This window comes from Lathyrus oleraceus, chromosome 3 (assembly GCF_024323335.1).
Source record: "Lathyrus oleraceus cultivar Zhongwan6 chromosome 3, CAAS_Psat_ZW6_1.0, whole genome shotgun sequence".
Lineage (NCBI taxonomy): Eukaryota > Viridiplantae > Streptophyta > Magnoliopsida > Fabales > Fabaceae > Lathyrus > Lathyrus oleraceus.
In genome coordinates this window covers 276,372,171-276,388,858 of record NC_066581.1, presented here as the reverse complement: position 1 = coordinate 276,388,858, position 16,688 = coordinate 276,372,171, and the positions used below count along the sequence as shown (strand labels likewise).

Sequence of the window (16,688 nt, the reverse complement as noted above, 5' to 3'; positions counted from 1 at the left end):
AATGCGTTTATTTTCAAGTCATTTATTGAATATGTCCTAAAATATTTTAGATTTTAATTCATTAAGTTAAATCAAACTTGTTTTTTTTTTTTAAAATTCACACTAAACCCCATCTTTACAAGGATGAATCTTGATAATTACTTAGCATGAGATTGCAAGTGCATTTAGGAATTGGTGTAATAAGAATTAATAGATTAATCACCTTGTTTTAAAGTAAAAAATTCTTTTTGAATGTCCGAGATTCTAAAGAGCTTTGAACAATTTCAGAATCAACAATCTAAGACATGATCATTATCTTGCACCTATTCCAAACGATGGAATTATGATCTTCATCATCGATGAAATGTAACTTATTCTTGAACCTTAAAACCAGTAGTGGAAAAACTAGAATCAAAACTAGATTTTCATGAAATAGGGGATTAGATATCATTTTGATAACACTTGTTAGAGTTAGAAAAGGATCAACCATTAACACTTTGGTAAGTCTTGCTAGCATTAGAAGAAAAAGTATTTGGATCTTGATTGGTGATATGTTAAAATTTAAATTCAACATGAATAAGACACAGTAGAGACAATGATAGAGATTAACAAGCTTTTCATTATTCACAATAAGTGCAAATTACTTATATAATAAGTAACAGATAACAAAAGCTTCATAACAGTTTTTGTAACTGTTTTAGAAGTTAGTTAGGTTCAGTTATGGTTTTGGCAAAAGACTGCCTGATTTTTCCTTCTCCTTATCACATTTAACAAAAGTACACCCTCTAATCAATGCACACTGATTCAGAATCCTCAACATCATCTTCCACATCAACACTAGTTTCATCTTCCACTGCAGTACTGGTTGCATCTTCTCTAGTAGCAGACATGCTAATGCTTGAAGCTGATGAACCAACTATTTCTTCCACACCAACACCACCATACGTCAGTATAGTCTTTCTCTTATTTCTGCTAACTCTCAATTTTCTCAACAACTCAGAAACATCACTCTCATCACCTAATAACTCTCCATCTTGTAACTCTTTAAGTTCTTCACTTGTTACACCGTCACTCACTCTTTGATCACTGAAAGACTCCGGTGTGACTAGAAAAATGAGTGGCCTAAAGCAACATAGCAGAAGCATGAGTAGCAAAATGTACACATACAATGAAACCCAAACGTAGAAAGTCCACTTCCAATTCCTGATTAACTCTTTTGTCCAAGGAAGATGAGAGTTAAGAACAATTTCAGCTTCATATAGCTGTGGAAGAGATGAAGTTCCTGCTCTTGGATGCAGGGTTAGTCTTATAGCATTGGTTCTTTGATTCAGTTCCTTGTGCCTTAGTATTTCTACATTGATTTTCTGTGTCTCAGCTGAGATTCCTAGTACCAAAGGCAAACCCATCATAACCGTCCTCGCGAGTCGAATCGGCGAGCTTCGGAACCGTAACATGCATGGCTGACTTGATTTTGCTATCACATTTCCATTTACTGATAGGAGTTCTGCTGTCAACTGCAAAACATATCTTGTTATCTCACTAAAAATGAAACCATATCACAGTTCACATGTGTAATTCAATGAAATCTGAGAGACAAAAAGACATACCTGAAACACTCCAAGCTCTCTGTTGAAATCAGATTCAGGCATCAAGAGTGATAAAGAAACAGAAAATGTGTGACCAACTGGAACTCGTATATGTTTTGTCTTAATATACCCTCCGGCGGCACTAACTTCACCGCTAAATGAAAAAACAGCTGAAGGGTTAGTTTCAGTGTAATCAAAATGCAAACTTTCATGAACAATCAGAGGCTCCTCAACCCAAAACCGAACCAACCCAACACCCACCACAAAAGCTAAAATCAGAACCAAAAACAGAACCATGCACACATATGCAGCACTCAGGAAACATAGTCCTAGTTTCTTCAGCAATACTATGCTTCCATAAGCTATTTGTGAAGGAGCATTGTCTTTGGTTTCCTGATCATGGTGGTAGGACTCAGATGTCGGTGTTAAAAGGGAGTAGAAAGGGGAAAAGATAGAGGCCATGTTGTTGTTGATTAAGTCTGTTGGTGTAGGCAAAACAAATGAGTGTTTTTGGTTTTCATCCATGGAAATGGATAGTGAAGGGGAAAGGAGACGCATGAGACAGGTGTTGTTGCATGCGGTGGCAGAACACAAACGTGTCATTTGCATGAGAACGGGACCATGATGCCGTGGCAATCTGCATGACAAGTAGTAGAAACTAAGTTGGCATTTTCTCTCGGCTTTAAAATTACCACAGGGTGTCAAAAATGGGTATGCAGAGTTTTTACAAGAATCAACAATTTCCACTAAACCATAAGATATCAAATTATATCAACATAATTTCTACTCATTCGTACATTATCTCAATTTTTGATCACTCTCCACATAGATACATTAGAAAACTATATCTTCATTAAATAATTATAAGTTCCTAAGAGAAACTAACTTCATAAATTACTACCTAATCATCTAACAAGAGATTAATTTTTAATAAAATCCACCTCAAGAACAATACCAATTGATGCTTAACATCCCCCAACCTCTAATTCTCCTTTGTCAAGTTTCTTTGTCTCCTTGAATCCCTTAAATTCCAGTACCTACTCATGCCATCATGTTTTATACAATTAATTTCACGTGCAACAATCAAATTCATCAAAATGAGGAGAAAAAAAGAGTTTAGGAAATGTGAGGGCTTGGGTTCCTTGGGTTGAAATCAGAGGAAATATTACCTTAGGCTTCCTTGTAGAATTAATTGATGAAGTTAGGATGAATGGGGTTTACAAGCAAGCTTGATTGCATAGAAATGGAAGAAATCACGGAGAGAGTGAGAAATAATCATTTACGGATGAATAAAGAAGAAGAGGGAGGATAAATTCTGATTCTTCTTCTTTCCTCTTTTGCCTTTCATCTGAAAAACTATTACAAGTTTTCCATTTGGTGGGTTTAATTACTATAATTTCTTTCTCTTAATGACTTTCTTCAACTGGTTAATTTTCTTTAATTTTCCACTAACTTCTCAATTCTTGATATAATAAAATTCAATTAAATTTTATTTTCACTACTAATTAAAATTGGGTTATTACATAATCAAGAATGCATATATTAATAGATTAGTTATTCAAGTCTTGTAGTGTATTTTATTTGTGTAGATTAGTTATTCAAGTCTTGTAGTGTATTTTGTTTGTGTATAACTATGTCATTTGTTATTGATTACCACTTAAGAGAGTTTGAGATTTTGGTTTGTATCCGTGAATTTTATCACGTCCATAACATTGATTCTTACAAACACTGTCGAGTTTTTGAGTGGAAGTGAGGGAATCATTTATTAAGGGGAGCATGGTATAAATTCACGAGTATTATTTATATTTAGTGGATTTCTTTCAACTGAATTATTGTCGTCCATACGAAGGTAGTTGTTGCAATGAACTGAGATACTAATTTTTTTTGTATTTTTTTATTATTGCTTAAGTATTGATGAATTAGTTCAGATCATCTTGTCTCATACATTGTTTAAATATTGTGTGTAACATCTTGTTTCTAATCAAACGAAATTTCAGTTTAATTAGAAGGAAGGAAATTATATTTCTTTCTTGATTAGTGTAATAAAGATAACATAATATTTAAAGGATGTGATTAACACATTCTTTTGAGAGAATAAGTCTCATGATAACCTAAAGAAGAAAATTAAGTTTTTAGTATATTTTTTTCACAGGTTTTCATTATCTTCTTGATCACAAAAATCTTGATTTCCTAATGAAATTTTATTGCAAATTTGGTCATTTTGTTGTTGTTGTTATTATATTATTGTAACATTTTAAATACATTATGTGTATGCTATTGGTTCTGCATTATGAACATGTTAATATCATTTGTTCAAGGTTAAAATTCATTGTGGTTTGACATTACGGAACATTATACTAAAAACCATGTTGATATATAATTGGTGTCATATATGTTTTATAGATAGAAGTAATTTAGTTATAACCATTTCACTAATAATAGAAACCATTTCATATATGTTTAGTAAGTTTTGTCTTCGATTATACATATAGATGTACTTACATAGTCAAATCATTACATATTGAATATTAAACAAAATATATGTATTTACATATTCAAACCATTAGACACAAATGAACATTTTACTGCATTATAAATTAACTAAATCAAAGTCAAAATGCTTATTTTTCCTGTGTTTGTGGTGTCTGTGATCTTTAGTTCAATACAGTAGGTGACACTTCAGTTGATGTTTTCTTTTGTTTCTTTGTCTTATTACTTCCTTTGAAGAATTATCGATCTGTTATTGTTTTCCCTTTGCACGTCCTTGTCCTTGAATTATGCCCAAAAATACCATATATTTTCCACTTTACAATTATCAAATTACTAGGTAGTACATTATTGTAACATGGTGGATTAATTGGTTGCTCATTAGATTTAGGCCAAAGTCTTGGACCATTGGATGATAGAACAATATAGCAATAAGTTTCCATAAAGCTTGTTTTCCCACGTATACCCAAAATGGATAATATAAACATAACAATGCATACACAACAAGACACGTGATAACCCATGAAATCATAATAGCATAGCATATCCATACACTAAGGCATATAACAGTCTATGCTAACAAAATAAAAAAGCATATAAAAATCCATACAACAAAGCATATAACAGTCCATGACATCATAATAACAGAGCATATAACAACCCATATAAAAGGGCATATAACATTCCATGAGATCATGTAACCGTCCATACAGTATGGAATATAAAAATCCATATATAATAGGGAACATATAAAAATCCATATATAAAATCCCACATATAATAGGGCATATAAAATCCATATATAACAGTGCATACGACCTAGGGCATATATCACAATACATACCTAAAATAAGAAGAAATATATTGATTCACCTCAATCTTGTTATGCCAAATAGAAACTAAGGCATGGACACATGGAATGCCTATCAAATCCCATTTATGACATGCATAATAATGTATTTTTAAATTCACCTAATAATTGTCAATACGATTCATGTCACTAAAGAGGTAAAACTATTCACCTCCATGACAAGTTAGGGTCAATCTCCTGATGTCTGCTTCAAATTTTCTAGGATTTGTTTAACCTGGGGATATTTTGTGCCTCTGAAATAACTCATAAGATATTTTTATTCAATCATCCAAACTATGATTTAATGCTTCAAACCTTCAATAAAAGTTATAATGGACTTGTCTTTATAATCCAATATATCCATATTGAATGCCCCACGCATGTTATTCACTTGTAAATCACAATGTGTGTCAGTGCGGTATGAAAACATTTTCCACGTAGAAGGTAGATGTTACGTCATGTATTTCCAAACATATTTATTTATATCTTTGTTTTTTGCATGGATCATTCCCGATCATACACAAGTGTATCCCTTGTTGCATTATAGAGTAATTCTTTCATGTGCCCACCAAGATACTTATTTTTCCAGTTCCCATATAAGTGTTTAACACACAACATGTGTTTTACATTTGGGCTAATATTAGAAATTACTGGTACCAAACTCTATAAAAAATAAGAAATGTTAATAACCATAACAACATACTGAACCCTATTATGCAATGTGAATTATAACAATTATAAATAAATAATATATACATTTTATTGATTTGTAATGAAGGCATAACACCTTTAAATGGTGTTATTCAAATATTATAGTAATAGATCCAGAACCATCTCCATGCAATAAGATAAATCTGTTTTTTTTCCATATTTTCCAACAACAGGCATCAACTGACCACCATGTTCTCCCTTAAAGAAACATGCATCAATACCAATTAAAAAGGTGTGCATGTTTAAGAGAATCCAAATTTACATGCCTCAAGACATATAAATACTCTCTCAAAAACTAGTTTAACATCAGACATACCACACTTAATTATCAAAGTACCATTAAGATTAGATCTACTTAATATCTCAACATAATTCCTCAAGTAAGACTATTACTCAACCTCATCTCCTTAAATTAGTTCTAATACTATTTTTTGGGACCCATATGCTTGAGTTAAGGACAAATTCACACCCAACTTCTTAAGTGCCTCTACAATCAATCTCTTTTGTTTCATTTCAGGGGTATGTCTTGAGATTGGTATAAACTTCTTTGCAAGCCACTTAATTTTAGCTAGAATATTTATAGAAGTCATATGAGTAGTGTAATCATCATTTAGGCTCACCAGCTGCTGAAATTTGAAATTGGTTGCCTATCCTTTTACTATATCTCATATGAAATGGATATTTCTTGTTACACCCCACTATTATGCTTTTGCCATCATTTTTTTGAAGTGCAAGTTTTTTTCTCCGTTGCATAATAATCAACTACACTTCTAACAAGAAATTTAGTGATAAATTTCATTCCAAACTCAAGCCTTACCCCATCACTATATTCAAGCATTTTAAATTTGTAAAATTTATGTCGCCCATCTTCCTCTTCCTCTTCACTTCCTAAGGGGTATCGAGGTCATCATAACCGACATCTTTTTCTTCTTAAAATTAGTTGTTGTTTTTGTTATGGGATATTTGTTTGAAGAAATTGGGTTTACATTATTGTTATCTTGCATAAATGTTTGATTTGGTATTTCATGAGTCCAATCTCAATCTTCTTCATCTAGGTCATCAAATTAACTATCACCACAATCATTATTATCCTACTGCACAAAGTTTTCATCTTCTTCACTGAAATATTCACTCTAATAGGCCTCGACATTTCACCTATCTCAACTTGCACATTATTTATCTCATCAACATGAATTTCCCTTCTACTCGGCATGCAAAACTTCAAACTATTGAGCTTACACATTCTCATTGTGTTGAGCCTGCACATTCTCACTTTCTTGAGCTCGCACATTTTTACTCTGTTAAGCCTCCACATTTTCCCTATGCTTAACACGCATGTGCTCAACTTGCACCTCATCATCTAAATCAATATGTATTGGTTCAAGTTCAACTCACTCCCTTAATTCCTCTTATGTTACAACAATTTTTTCATCTGCAATATGCTCACTATTGATATAAAGTCACTCATAGTCAGATATTTTTTCCCTAAATTTTAATACATCTATATCTTTATTGAGAATTCTAAGTCCACACTTAAAATAAATTTTCAAATGACGGTGCCACATGAACTTAATATTTAAATAACCCAATTTATTGACGACTTTAATGATCTTCATGTAAGACATAAAGCTCACATCCTATTTCTAGTTCATTTCATCTACTTTTCCATCTAGATAAAGCTTGACAAGATAGTCAAGCTGAGTCCCGCCCTGATTAATTCTTAGTCTAACTAAGTTTGTATGAGCTGACTTGTAAGACAACATAATTAGTAAAATGATAACATTAACTAACAACATATATTATAACAGGAGATAAAATTAAGTGGTTTATAGTAGCATATACTATAATAATGTTTAGACCACACAAAGCATAAAACACGGTCCCCACAATATTTTCCATAAATAACCTATTATATTGTAAATCATGTACCAACAAGAACATGGTCCCTACAATATTACCCACTAATAACCTATATTAATGCATATTACAGACCACAAACATCCTACTAAAACATTATTTCAATGAACAAAACAACATACATTGAACAAAACTTGGGATCCTCCTTTGTCCATGACAATGAACCATTATGATTTTACGAAATTATAAAGCTTCTAGACATAATAATGGTTCATTTGATTCTAGATCTTTTTATTAGTGCGTGAGACACTTTTAGTGAGGAGAGAAAGATATATATATATATATATATATATATATATATATATATATATATATATATATATATATATATATATATGTATATATATATATATATATATATATATATATATATATATATAGAGAGAGAGAGAGAGAGAGAGAGAGAGAGAGAATATGAAATAAGGATTGCTATTATTGAATGATTGTACAAACTGAATTACAATATGCATGTATTTATATACAAAGTTACTTGACTACTAAATAACAAACACTAACCCTAACTAACTTAGGCTTAGGTCACACACACAACTTGGCTTATATTAATATATTTCAACATACCCCCTATAATCTAAGTTTTCGAACAAACGCTAATTATAGCCAATCTAAACTATTCCTAATTTCTTTCTTAAATTTAGGAATTTGTCAATCTTCAATCCTTTGGAGAAAATATCGGTTAGTTGTGCTTCACTTGAGCAATGTCTTACTTCAAGTTCACCTCGATTTACCTTCTCCATTAAGAAGTGAAATCTAGCTTCCATGTGCTTACTTCTTCCATACAAAACTGGATTCGTCGCAAGATTTATGGTTGACTTGTTGTCGATCTGTAGCAGCAGAGATTTCTTCACTTCGACCATAATCTCTTCCAGCACATATCTGATCTAGATTACTTGATACGCAACATAGGATCCTTCTATATACTCATCCTCACACGATGATAATGCCACCACAAATTGCGTTTTCGAGCACCATGAGATTGGGGCACCAAATACTTGAAAGAAATAACCAGTTGTGCTTCTCCAATCTTCTTTATCTCCATACCAATCAATGTCCGAATAGAAAGTAACCATAGTTTCTATCCTTTCAGATTCTCGTCGAAATAGAATTCCATAGTTTATCGATCCTTTTAAGTATCTCATGATTCTTCTTGCAACTTTCATGTGTGACACCCTTGGTTCACTCATATATATGCTCACTAATCCGGTTGAGAAACCCATATCACTCACATATCTCAGAGATCTGACAATTTGTTTCAACAAAGTTGCATCGACTTTGTCTTTCTCTCCATGCTTCTTCAACTTCAAATTTGGTTCGACAGGCGAAGGTACATGAGTCGAATCATCCATCCTAAATCTTTTGAGTATCTCTTTGACACACTTTATTTAATGTAGCACCATACCTTGCTTCGAAATTTAAAATTATGTGCCTAAGAAATAAGACAAGTTTCTCAGATCCTACATTTCAAATTCCTTATGCATCATCTCTTTTAACTTAGACAAGTTCTCTAAGATATTTCTATTTACTAACAAGTCATCGACATATAAGTAGATGATTATTATATCTTGTGCCACAACCTGGACATAGACATCATACTATGATTTGAATTTTACGAATCCCAATTTGATTAAGTATGAGTCGATCTTCTTGTTCCATGCCATATGTGCCTGCTTGAGACCATAGAGCGCTTTATGCAACTTGTATACTTTCCTTTCTTCCTCATGAATCACAAACCTAGGATGTTATGTGATATACACCTCTTCATCCAAAGGTCCATTCAAAAATGTTGATTTTACATCTAAGTGAAATGACGACCAGTCTTGCTTGCATGCCAAGGCGACTACTAGTCGAAAAGGTCTTCAATCTTGCTACTGGTGCATATACTTTAGAGTAGTCGACTTCTTCTATCTTAAGAATACCTTGAGCTACCCACTTCACTTTGATATCTTTTGTATGTGCTGACAATTCGACTAACTCCCATGTGCTTTTTCTTTCGAATGCTTGTAACTCTCCAACCATAGCTAACTTCCACGATTGATCGTTTAAGGCTTTGCTATAGTTGATTGGTTCAACACCTACAAGTAAGGCAAAATGAACTGGCTCACCATATAGTGTGACTTCATTATCATCATTCACTTTATAGTCTTGAAGTCTTGTTGGACGAACTCTAGTTCTTTTAGGTCTTTGACTAGTACTAGCTACCCCATCTTCGACTTCGACTGTGTTAGGCATGTCAGGAAATGCTTTGACTTCGACTGGAATATCAACAATATCTTCGACTTAGACATCATTACTTGCTTCATCAAAATCACAGCTTATCAATGGCTTGCCAATTACATCAATATAATTCCAATCCCAAGCAGAATTTTCATTAATCACAATATCTCGACTCATCACCATCTTCTTATTAATTGGATTGAACAACCTGTATGCACCCATTTTATGATATCCTACCAGAATAATAGCTCCACTCTTGTCATCAAGCTTCCTTCTTCTAGCATCAGGAACGTGCTTCTAACAAATAAAGCCAAACACCTTCAGATAACTCACTGATGGTCGCTTACCACTCCAAACTTCATCAGGAACCTTATTTTCCAGCTTCTTGGTAAGGCACCTGTTCAGAATATAGACTACAGTGGTGTCTGCTTCACCCTATGAAGAGTTTAACATATTCTTCTACTTCAGCATGCATCTCGTCATATCCAATATGTTCATATTTCTTCTTTATGCAATTCCATTATGTTGAAGCGTGCAAGAAGCAGCTACCTCGTGATCGACACCATGTTTTGCACAAAAATCTTCAAACATCTTTGACGTGTATTCACCACCTTCACTTGTTCACAAAACTTTGATCTTCTTTTCACTCTGATTTTCGACAAGCATCTTGAATCTCTTAAAAACTTTGAATACTTTGTCTTTTCGCTTGATCACATTAATCTATAACTTTCAACTAAAATAATCGACAAACAAAACAAAATACATGTGTTCCACCAATGGTATGCTCCTCAAAAGGGCCACATACATCTGAATGTACAACTTCGAGTATGCAGGAGGATCTCATTGGCATAATCGAAATGAAAGACTTTCTGAATTGCTTTCTGACTAGACAACCTTCACAGAGTTTGTCGGGCATCTCCAGACTTCGTATGTCGGTTACCATATCTTGAGTGATAAGTTGATTGAGTGATCGAAAGTTCAGATGTCCAAACCTCAAATTCTACAGCCAACTATTCTTGTGGTCGAAAACAAATTTTAGACATTGTACTTCAGTCGAACTGATCATGGTCTTTTATGTTTTATTCTTCGACAAAGTAGATTTCAAGACCAGATTATTCTGAGTGTCGAACAGTTCCAAGGCTCTATCTTTCATAATCACTGAGAAACCTTTTCCGATCAGTTGTCCAACACTTAGCAGATTGCAGTTCATTCAAGATACATAGAGTACACCACTAATCATAGTTTTTCCTCCATTGCTCCTTTGAATAACTATATTACCAGTACCTTCTATTGGTGTAAGCCCTAGAGGCCAATACTTTTGGTACTTGTATCGAATTATTTATTAATAATAAAAGGCATTTTCTTTATTATGTTTGATAAATAAAGTCCCTAGAATAGCTAGTCCGTTTAATGTATCAAGTATGACTTAATCATGAGATCACAATAAACATAAGGACACTATTCTTAAAGTATCCGTAGTCAAGCTTTATTGTGAAGTGGGATAACATTAAAGCATTGAGACTATTATGTTTGTAGACTGATGATCACATCTCATGGATCATGGATAAAGAGTTATCAAGTCTTAAACATAGGTATGAATATTAAGAGTAATATTTATACCGGATTGACCCGCTATGAGAATACTATATAGAAAGTTATGCAAAGTGTCATAAGTTATTCTCATGGTGATAATGGTGTATACCACTCTTCGACCTGAAACCACTATGGATCCTAGATGTAGAGTCGAGTGCTTTATTGCTGATCCAACATTGTTCGTAACTAGATAACCATAAAGACAGTTGATGGGTACTCCACGAAGCATGCTGAGGGACATGAGTGACCTAGATGGAATTTGCCCATCCTGCGTAATAGGATAAATGTCTATGGGCCCAATATTGAACTGGACAAGGATGACATGGTCTATACCTTATGTTCAATATAGACATAAGAGCAAAAGGGTAATTATACACATAATTATTATCACAGGAGGTTTTGTCAGATCACATGACATTTTCGTGTCTTGGGTAGCAGTGATGTGTTGCTAGATACCGCTCACTGTTTATTATGTTAAATGCGTGATTTAATATAATTGTCAACGTCGCGAAAACCTACAGGGTCACACACAAAGGACGGATTGATGAGAAATAGAGTAACTAAGGAACACCGTAAGGTACGGTGCACTTAAGTGGAATACGAAATATGGTAAGGTACCACACGCTTAAGTGATTTTGGGCATATTATAAGATATGAGCCAAAATACACTTAAGTGGACTTTTTAGCTTGAAGCCCACACAAGTGGTTCTATAAATAGAACCCTTGGGTAGAAGCATTGTCACTCACTGACTTGGAATTTCGTTTCCCTCTCTCTCTCTCTCTCTCTCTCTCTCTCTCTCTCTCTCTCTCTCTCTCTCTCTCTCTCTCTCTCTCTCTCTCTCACTCAAAGCCTTCATTCGTACCAGCTAGCACTGAGATTGAAGGAATCTGTTCGTGTGGACTGAGTAGAGACGTTGTCATCGTTCAACATTCGTGATCGCCCCGTGGATCTGTATCCAAGGTTTTGATCGTTGCAAGAGATCTGCACCAAAGATTTCAATCATCACAAGAGGTAACGATTCTATCACTGATCATGCCCATTCGTAAGGATCATTAAAGGAGAAATTTTTAAATTCCGCTGCGCCTTGGATGACAATTCTCCTTAACCTTCTACTTGCAACGAGCTATTATCAGCAAGTTTGACCTTGGTCTTCTTCGACAAGCCGAAATCTATTAACCACGCGCTTCGACCAGTCATGTGATTCGAGCAGCCTGAGTCGAGGAACCAGATCTTGGATGTGACATGGTCATCTGCAATTGCAGCCCTAACCACCATATCTTCAAAATCATCTGAATCTTGGTGTGCAAGGTTTGCTCCTTCCTTATTGCCTTTTGTTACTCCCTTATTTTTATTGTACCAATAATTCTTGACCAAGTGACCCCATTTTTTATAATTATAGCACTAAACACATTTTTTCTCTTTGTCTTTCTGATAGGAAAATCCTTCTCCTCTTTTTGAGGATTCAGAAGCCCTATCATCGACCTTATGATTTTGAGGGTTCGACCAAGACTTATTGCTCCGAGTCTTGTCTTTTTTTCCTTTGAATTTGCGGAACCACCATGCTTCTTCCAAGCCCGAGCATGCAGTGCTTGTATCAAATCTTTAACCCATTTACTTTCAACAATCCTAATCTCATGCGCCTCCAATAAACCAATCAAATCTTCCAATTTCATGGTTTCAAGATTGTTGAATTCTTAAATAGCTACGATAACGTGATCAAAGTGATAGGTCAATGTACACATTACCTTCTCAACTATCATCTTATTAGTTAGAGTTTCACCGGAACCTTTCATGAGATGGACAAGATTTTAAATTGTTTTTTTAATAAAATGATGTGACAAATTTAATAATCCAACTGAAATATTACAACCATCCATTAATTGCCACCTATTAAATAAATATTTCACATCAATATTTTTGAATTTTTTTTTAAAATAACCATGATTTTGAAATTAAATACGATAATAACCGGGTTTTCAAAATATTTTCCAAAATAACCATGTTTTTTAAGGGATGCGCCGGAGGAGTGGGCGCATCCCTTAAAAATTTCAGGAGCCTTAAAGGCAGGCGCCAAAGGGGCAGGCGCCTTAGTTAGAGCCCCCTTAAGGGAGGCGCCCCTAGGATTGGCGCCCTTGTGTGCCCTTAAGGGAGGCGCCCCTAGGGTTGGCGCCCTTGTGTGCCCTTAAGGGAGGCGCCCCTAGGGTTGGCGCCTTAGCCTCCCACAAAGGGAGGCGCCCCTAAGGCTGGCGCCTGTGTGTGCCTTTTAATTTTTTTTTTGAATTTTTTTTTAATTATAATTATTTATAGTATTTTTTTTTAATATTTCATATTAATTATTTAATACGTAATAAATAAAAATAAAAATAAAATGACTTCATTAAATATATAAAAAATGATTACATTAGAATGACCAAAACCCTAATGACCCGCCCGATTATAACGTCCCCCGGTTCCACATCCCGGTGCGTTAGGTTGTCTCCGAGGTCTCCCACGATTTTCTTGAGGTGTTTGTGGTCTTTGGGTGCTGACCTGATCGAGCGATGGCTGGTTGGAAGGTCCGGCAGAGGTTCCGGCGGTATTCGAAAGATGTGTCATCATTTGCTCCCAATACCCGGAGGGGCTGTGGCCAACGGCGCTTCCGTAATGGAGTTCGGTGCCCATGTCATCGTAGTTAGGGCGTTGGGGTTGGGTGGATTGGGTGAATTGGGGACGGTATAGTTGCCCAAATTGGGTCATTGAGTCGTTTTGAAAACGAAGCAATGGTTCTTGGGGCGTACTATAGTTAAACAGTGGTTGGGTGTTAAATGGTGGGGGGCTAGGATGACGTGACCCATATGAATCATCGGTGGTATAGACGGTTGTGGTTGTGGGGTTTGGTTCTTGGTTTTGTGTTTGGGTGGGTGGTATGAAGGGATTGCGACGTTGGATGGTTCGTTGTTGGGTGGTTGGCATGAACGGGTTGCGATGTTGGGTGTTTGGTTGGTTTGAGTATGTGGTCGGTTGATGTTGTGTGGTTGGTTGTTGGGTTTGGGTGGGTTCACATTGGTGTTGGGTGGGGAATTGTTGTGGGACGTACGATGACGAAGCAAGTTGGCGCGGATCCATCAAATACCGCGGCTCAGATACGAATTGCTGAGTTGTTACAGACCTAAACCATGCCATATATTGTTGAGTCGGTCTTACACCTTGGATGACTGGTTCGTTGAGGATGTGTTGTCGTCTATTTCTCCATTGACGACACATGTCTTTTGCAAAGTCTCTCCAGTCCGAAAAATCCCACTGTGCATCGACCCTTTTTTGATGCCAAATTCCCAAACATGTGGGAGACTCTGGGATATGTTGTACCATTCCGAACTGCAGTTTGACCCTGTCACTTTGGTGCATTTCAACTGTAGTGAATCGGATAATTGGAGTCTTCGCTGTCCAAACTGCAGCATCGTCATGGTTCACATCATGATCCAGACCCAGATATGGCCTCCATACAAACTGGAAAAAAATAAGAAATCGTTAGATGAGAAATAATTTGAGAACTATTTTAAGATTAACTATAGTTTGGTAGGAGTATTACATCGTCATGTCCAATGTGATCCAATAGATTTCGATAGACTACAATAGCGTGTTTCGGACACCTATTGTAGTTCATTCCCCTTACTGACCACCTAAGATAAAAAAAAAGGAGTGAAAAATATTATTTACTGTTAATTTAAATAATAGATATAATTAACAAAATGGTAAATAGTAAAGTGGTAGACTTACTTGGTTGCAAAAGGGAACGCGAATGGACGTTCATTTTCTGGGGCGAGCGACAGCATCCTAGACCACCCCCAAGCTTGAAGCAAATAAGCACATGAAAAAAAAGTACAGGTATTCTTTTTTGCATTTTTACACAATGCACTATATAGATGGGCCAACACAGCTGAACCCCAACTATAAGTGTTTACCTTATTGATGTTGCGTAATAAAGGTAAATACATTATATTCACAGAATTACCTGTACTTTCTGGAAACAAAAAGTTACCAAATAAAATCATAATATAACACCGAGTTTTTATTATCTTCTCATACTCGGTTGAATCTTCAGACAGTACTATACTGTTATAATATTGTCTAAGGTATTTTAAATTTATACCTTGCCCCCTTGCTTGACTGGATGTGTCTCCCTCAGGTTCGTCGTCTAACAAAGGGGCACCCAGTAATTCATTGCATATGTCGTTGACATGGTTAACTTTCCCATTGACTGCCTTTCCATCTATACGAAGGCCCAACAACATGTACACGTCCTCAAGTGTGACGGTACACTCACCAATCGGAAGGTGAAATGTGTGGGTCTCGGGTCTCCACCTCTCCAACAAAGCTAGGATGAACTTGTAGTCCACCGAGTACGAAACAATGTTTAGGAGATTTCCAAATCCACATCCTCTAATATATGGTTCTATTAAAGGATCGTGGGGTACATATTCATGTACACGACATCTAAACCGCTTCGGATCCTAATAACAAAAAAACAAAAATACAATTAGTAGAAGAAATACATTCTAAAGAAATATGTACAACATGTAATCCATAAATAGAAACAAAAAAGAAAGAGATTTGTTTGAAAGGTATAACACATAGAACACAGAGATATTACAAGTAATCCATAAATAGTAACTAAAAGAGAGAGATAACATACAAATGTCGAGATATTCTCGATTGTGCCTCTGTGTTCATCGCCCATAGTTAACAAAGACATGATTCGATTTTGCAAAGCTTAAGTTTGTTAGATGAAAGAAATGTGGTAGAAGGAAAGAGTGTGATGAAGATGGTTTGATAATGTTGATATGAGAGGGTATTTATAGATGAATAAATGAGTAGGTTTAGAAACTATAATGAATTACTATTGGTTGCATGCAACGGCATAAGAGGTTAAAAACCTAGTGAATGACAAAAGAGGAAAAATCAATGACACAAAGTGAAAGGGAATCTAGCATAGCATGTGTGAATGACAAAAGTAGCATAAGGGAATCTAGTAGGCGCATGTGAAGAAATCACATGCAATAGGAGGAGGAGCCTTTCCTAATGGCGCCTACATGTGATTTTTCACATGCAAGGAGGTGGCGCCCTTCCTCTAGGCGCCTAAGTGTAAGCCTTAGGAAGAGGCGCCCAAACCATTGGCGCCTATGCATTATTTAAGGAAGAGGCGCCCAAACCATTGGCGCCTATGTTTTTGCCAAGGGAATGGGCGCCTATGTTTAGTGTTAGGTCGCTGAATAAATTAGGGCACAGAGATTCCTGATTCCCTCTGTATTGAGTATTCTTTTCACTCTTCCGTCTTCAATCTTTTCACTCTTCC

The 16,688-nt window shown here is 35.5% G+C and overlaps 2 protein-coding genes across 6 annotated transcripts; both read right to left on the bottom strand.

Moving 5' to 3' along the window:
- Positions 1-578: 578 nt before the first annotated feature.
- Positions 579-2,943, bottom strand: LOC127126975 (seipin-1). 5 transcript variants are annotated; one of them, XM_051056047.1, is made up of 4 exons: positions 2,735-2,943; positions 2,507-2,602; positions 1,587-2,202; positions 579-1,493 (listed from the first exon to the last, which is right to left on the bottom strand). In XM_051056047.1, the coding sequence occupies exons 3-4, from the start codon at positions 2,172-2,174 to the stop codon at positions 765-767; spliced, it is 1,317 nt and encodes a 438-aa protein (XP_050912004.1). In that variant the 5' UTR covers positions 2,175-2,202; positions 2,507-2,602; positions 2,735-2,943; the 3' UTR covers positions 579-764. The 5 variants fall into 5 exon arrangements, with proteins under 5 accessions (XP_050912004.1, XP_050912005.1, XP_050912006.1 ...); XM_051056048.1 differs by having other exon boundaries at positions 2,521-2,602; XM_051056049.1 differs by having other exon boundaries at positions 2,546-2,602.
- Positions 2,944-9,825: 6,882 nt separating this feature from the next.
- Positions 9,826-16,158, bottom strand: LOC127130834 (serine/threonine-protein phosphatase 7 long form homolog). The gene is made up of 3 exons (XM_051059796.1): positions 16,029-16,158; positions 15,445-15,846; positions 9,826-10,059 (listed from the first exon to the last, which is right to left on the bottom strand). The coding sequence occupies exons 1-3, from the start codon at positions 16,086-16,088 to the stop codon at positions 9,826-9,828; spliced, it is 696 nt and encodes a 231-aa protein (XP_050915753.1). The 5' UTR covers positions 16,089-16,158.
- Between the last annotated feature and the right edge of the window lie 530 nt (positions 16,159-16,688).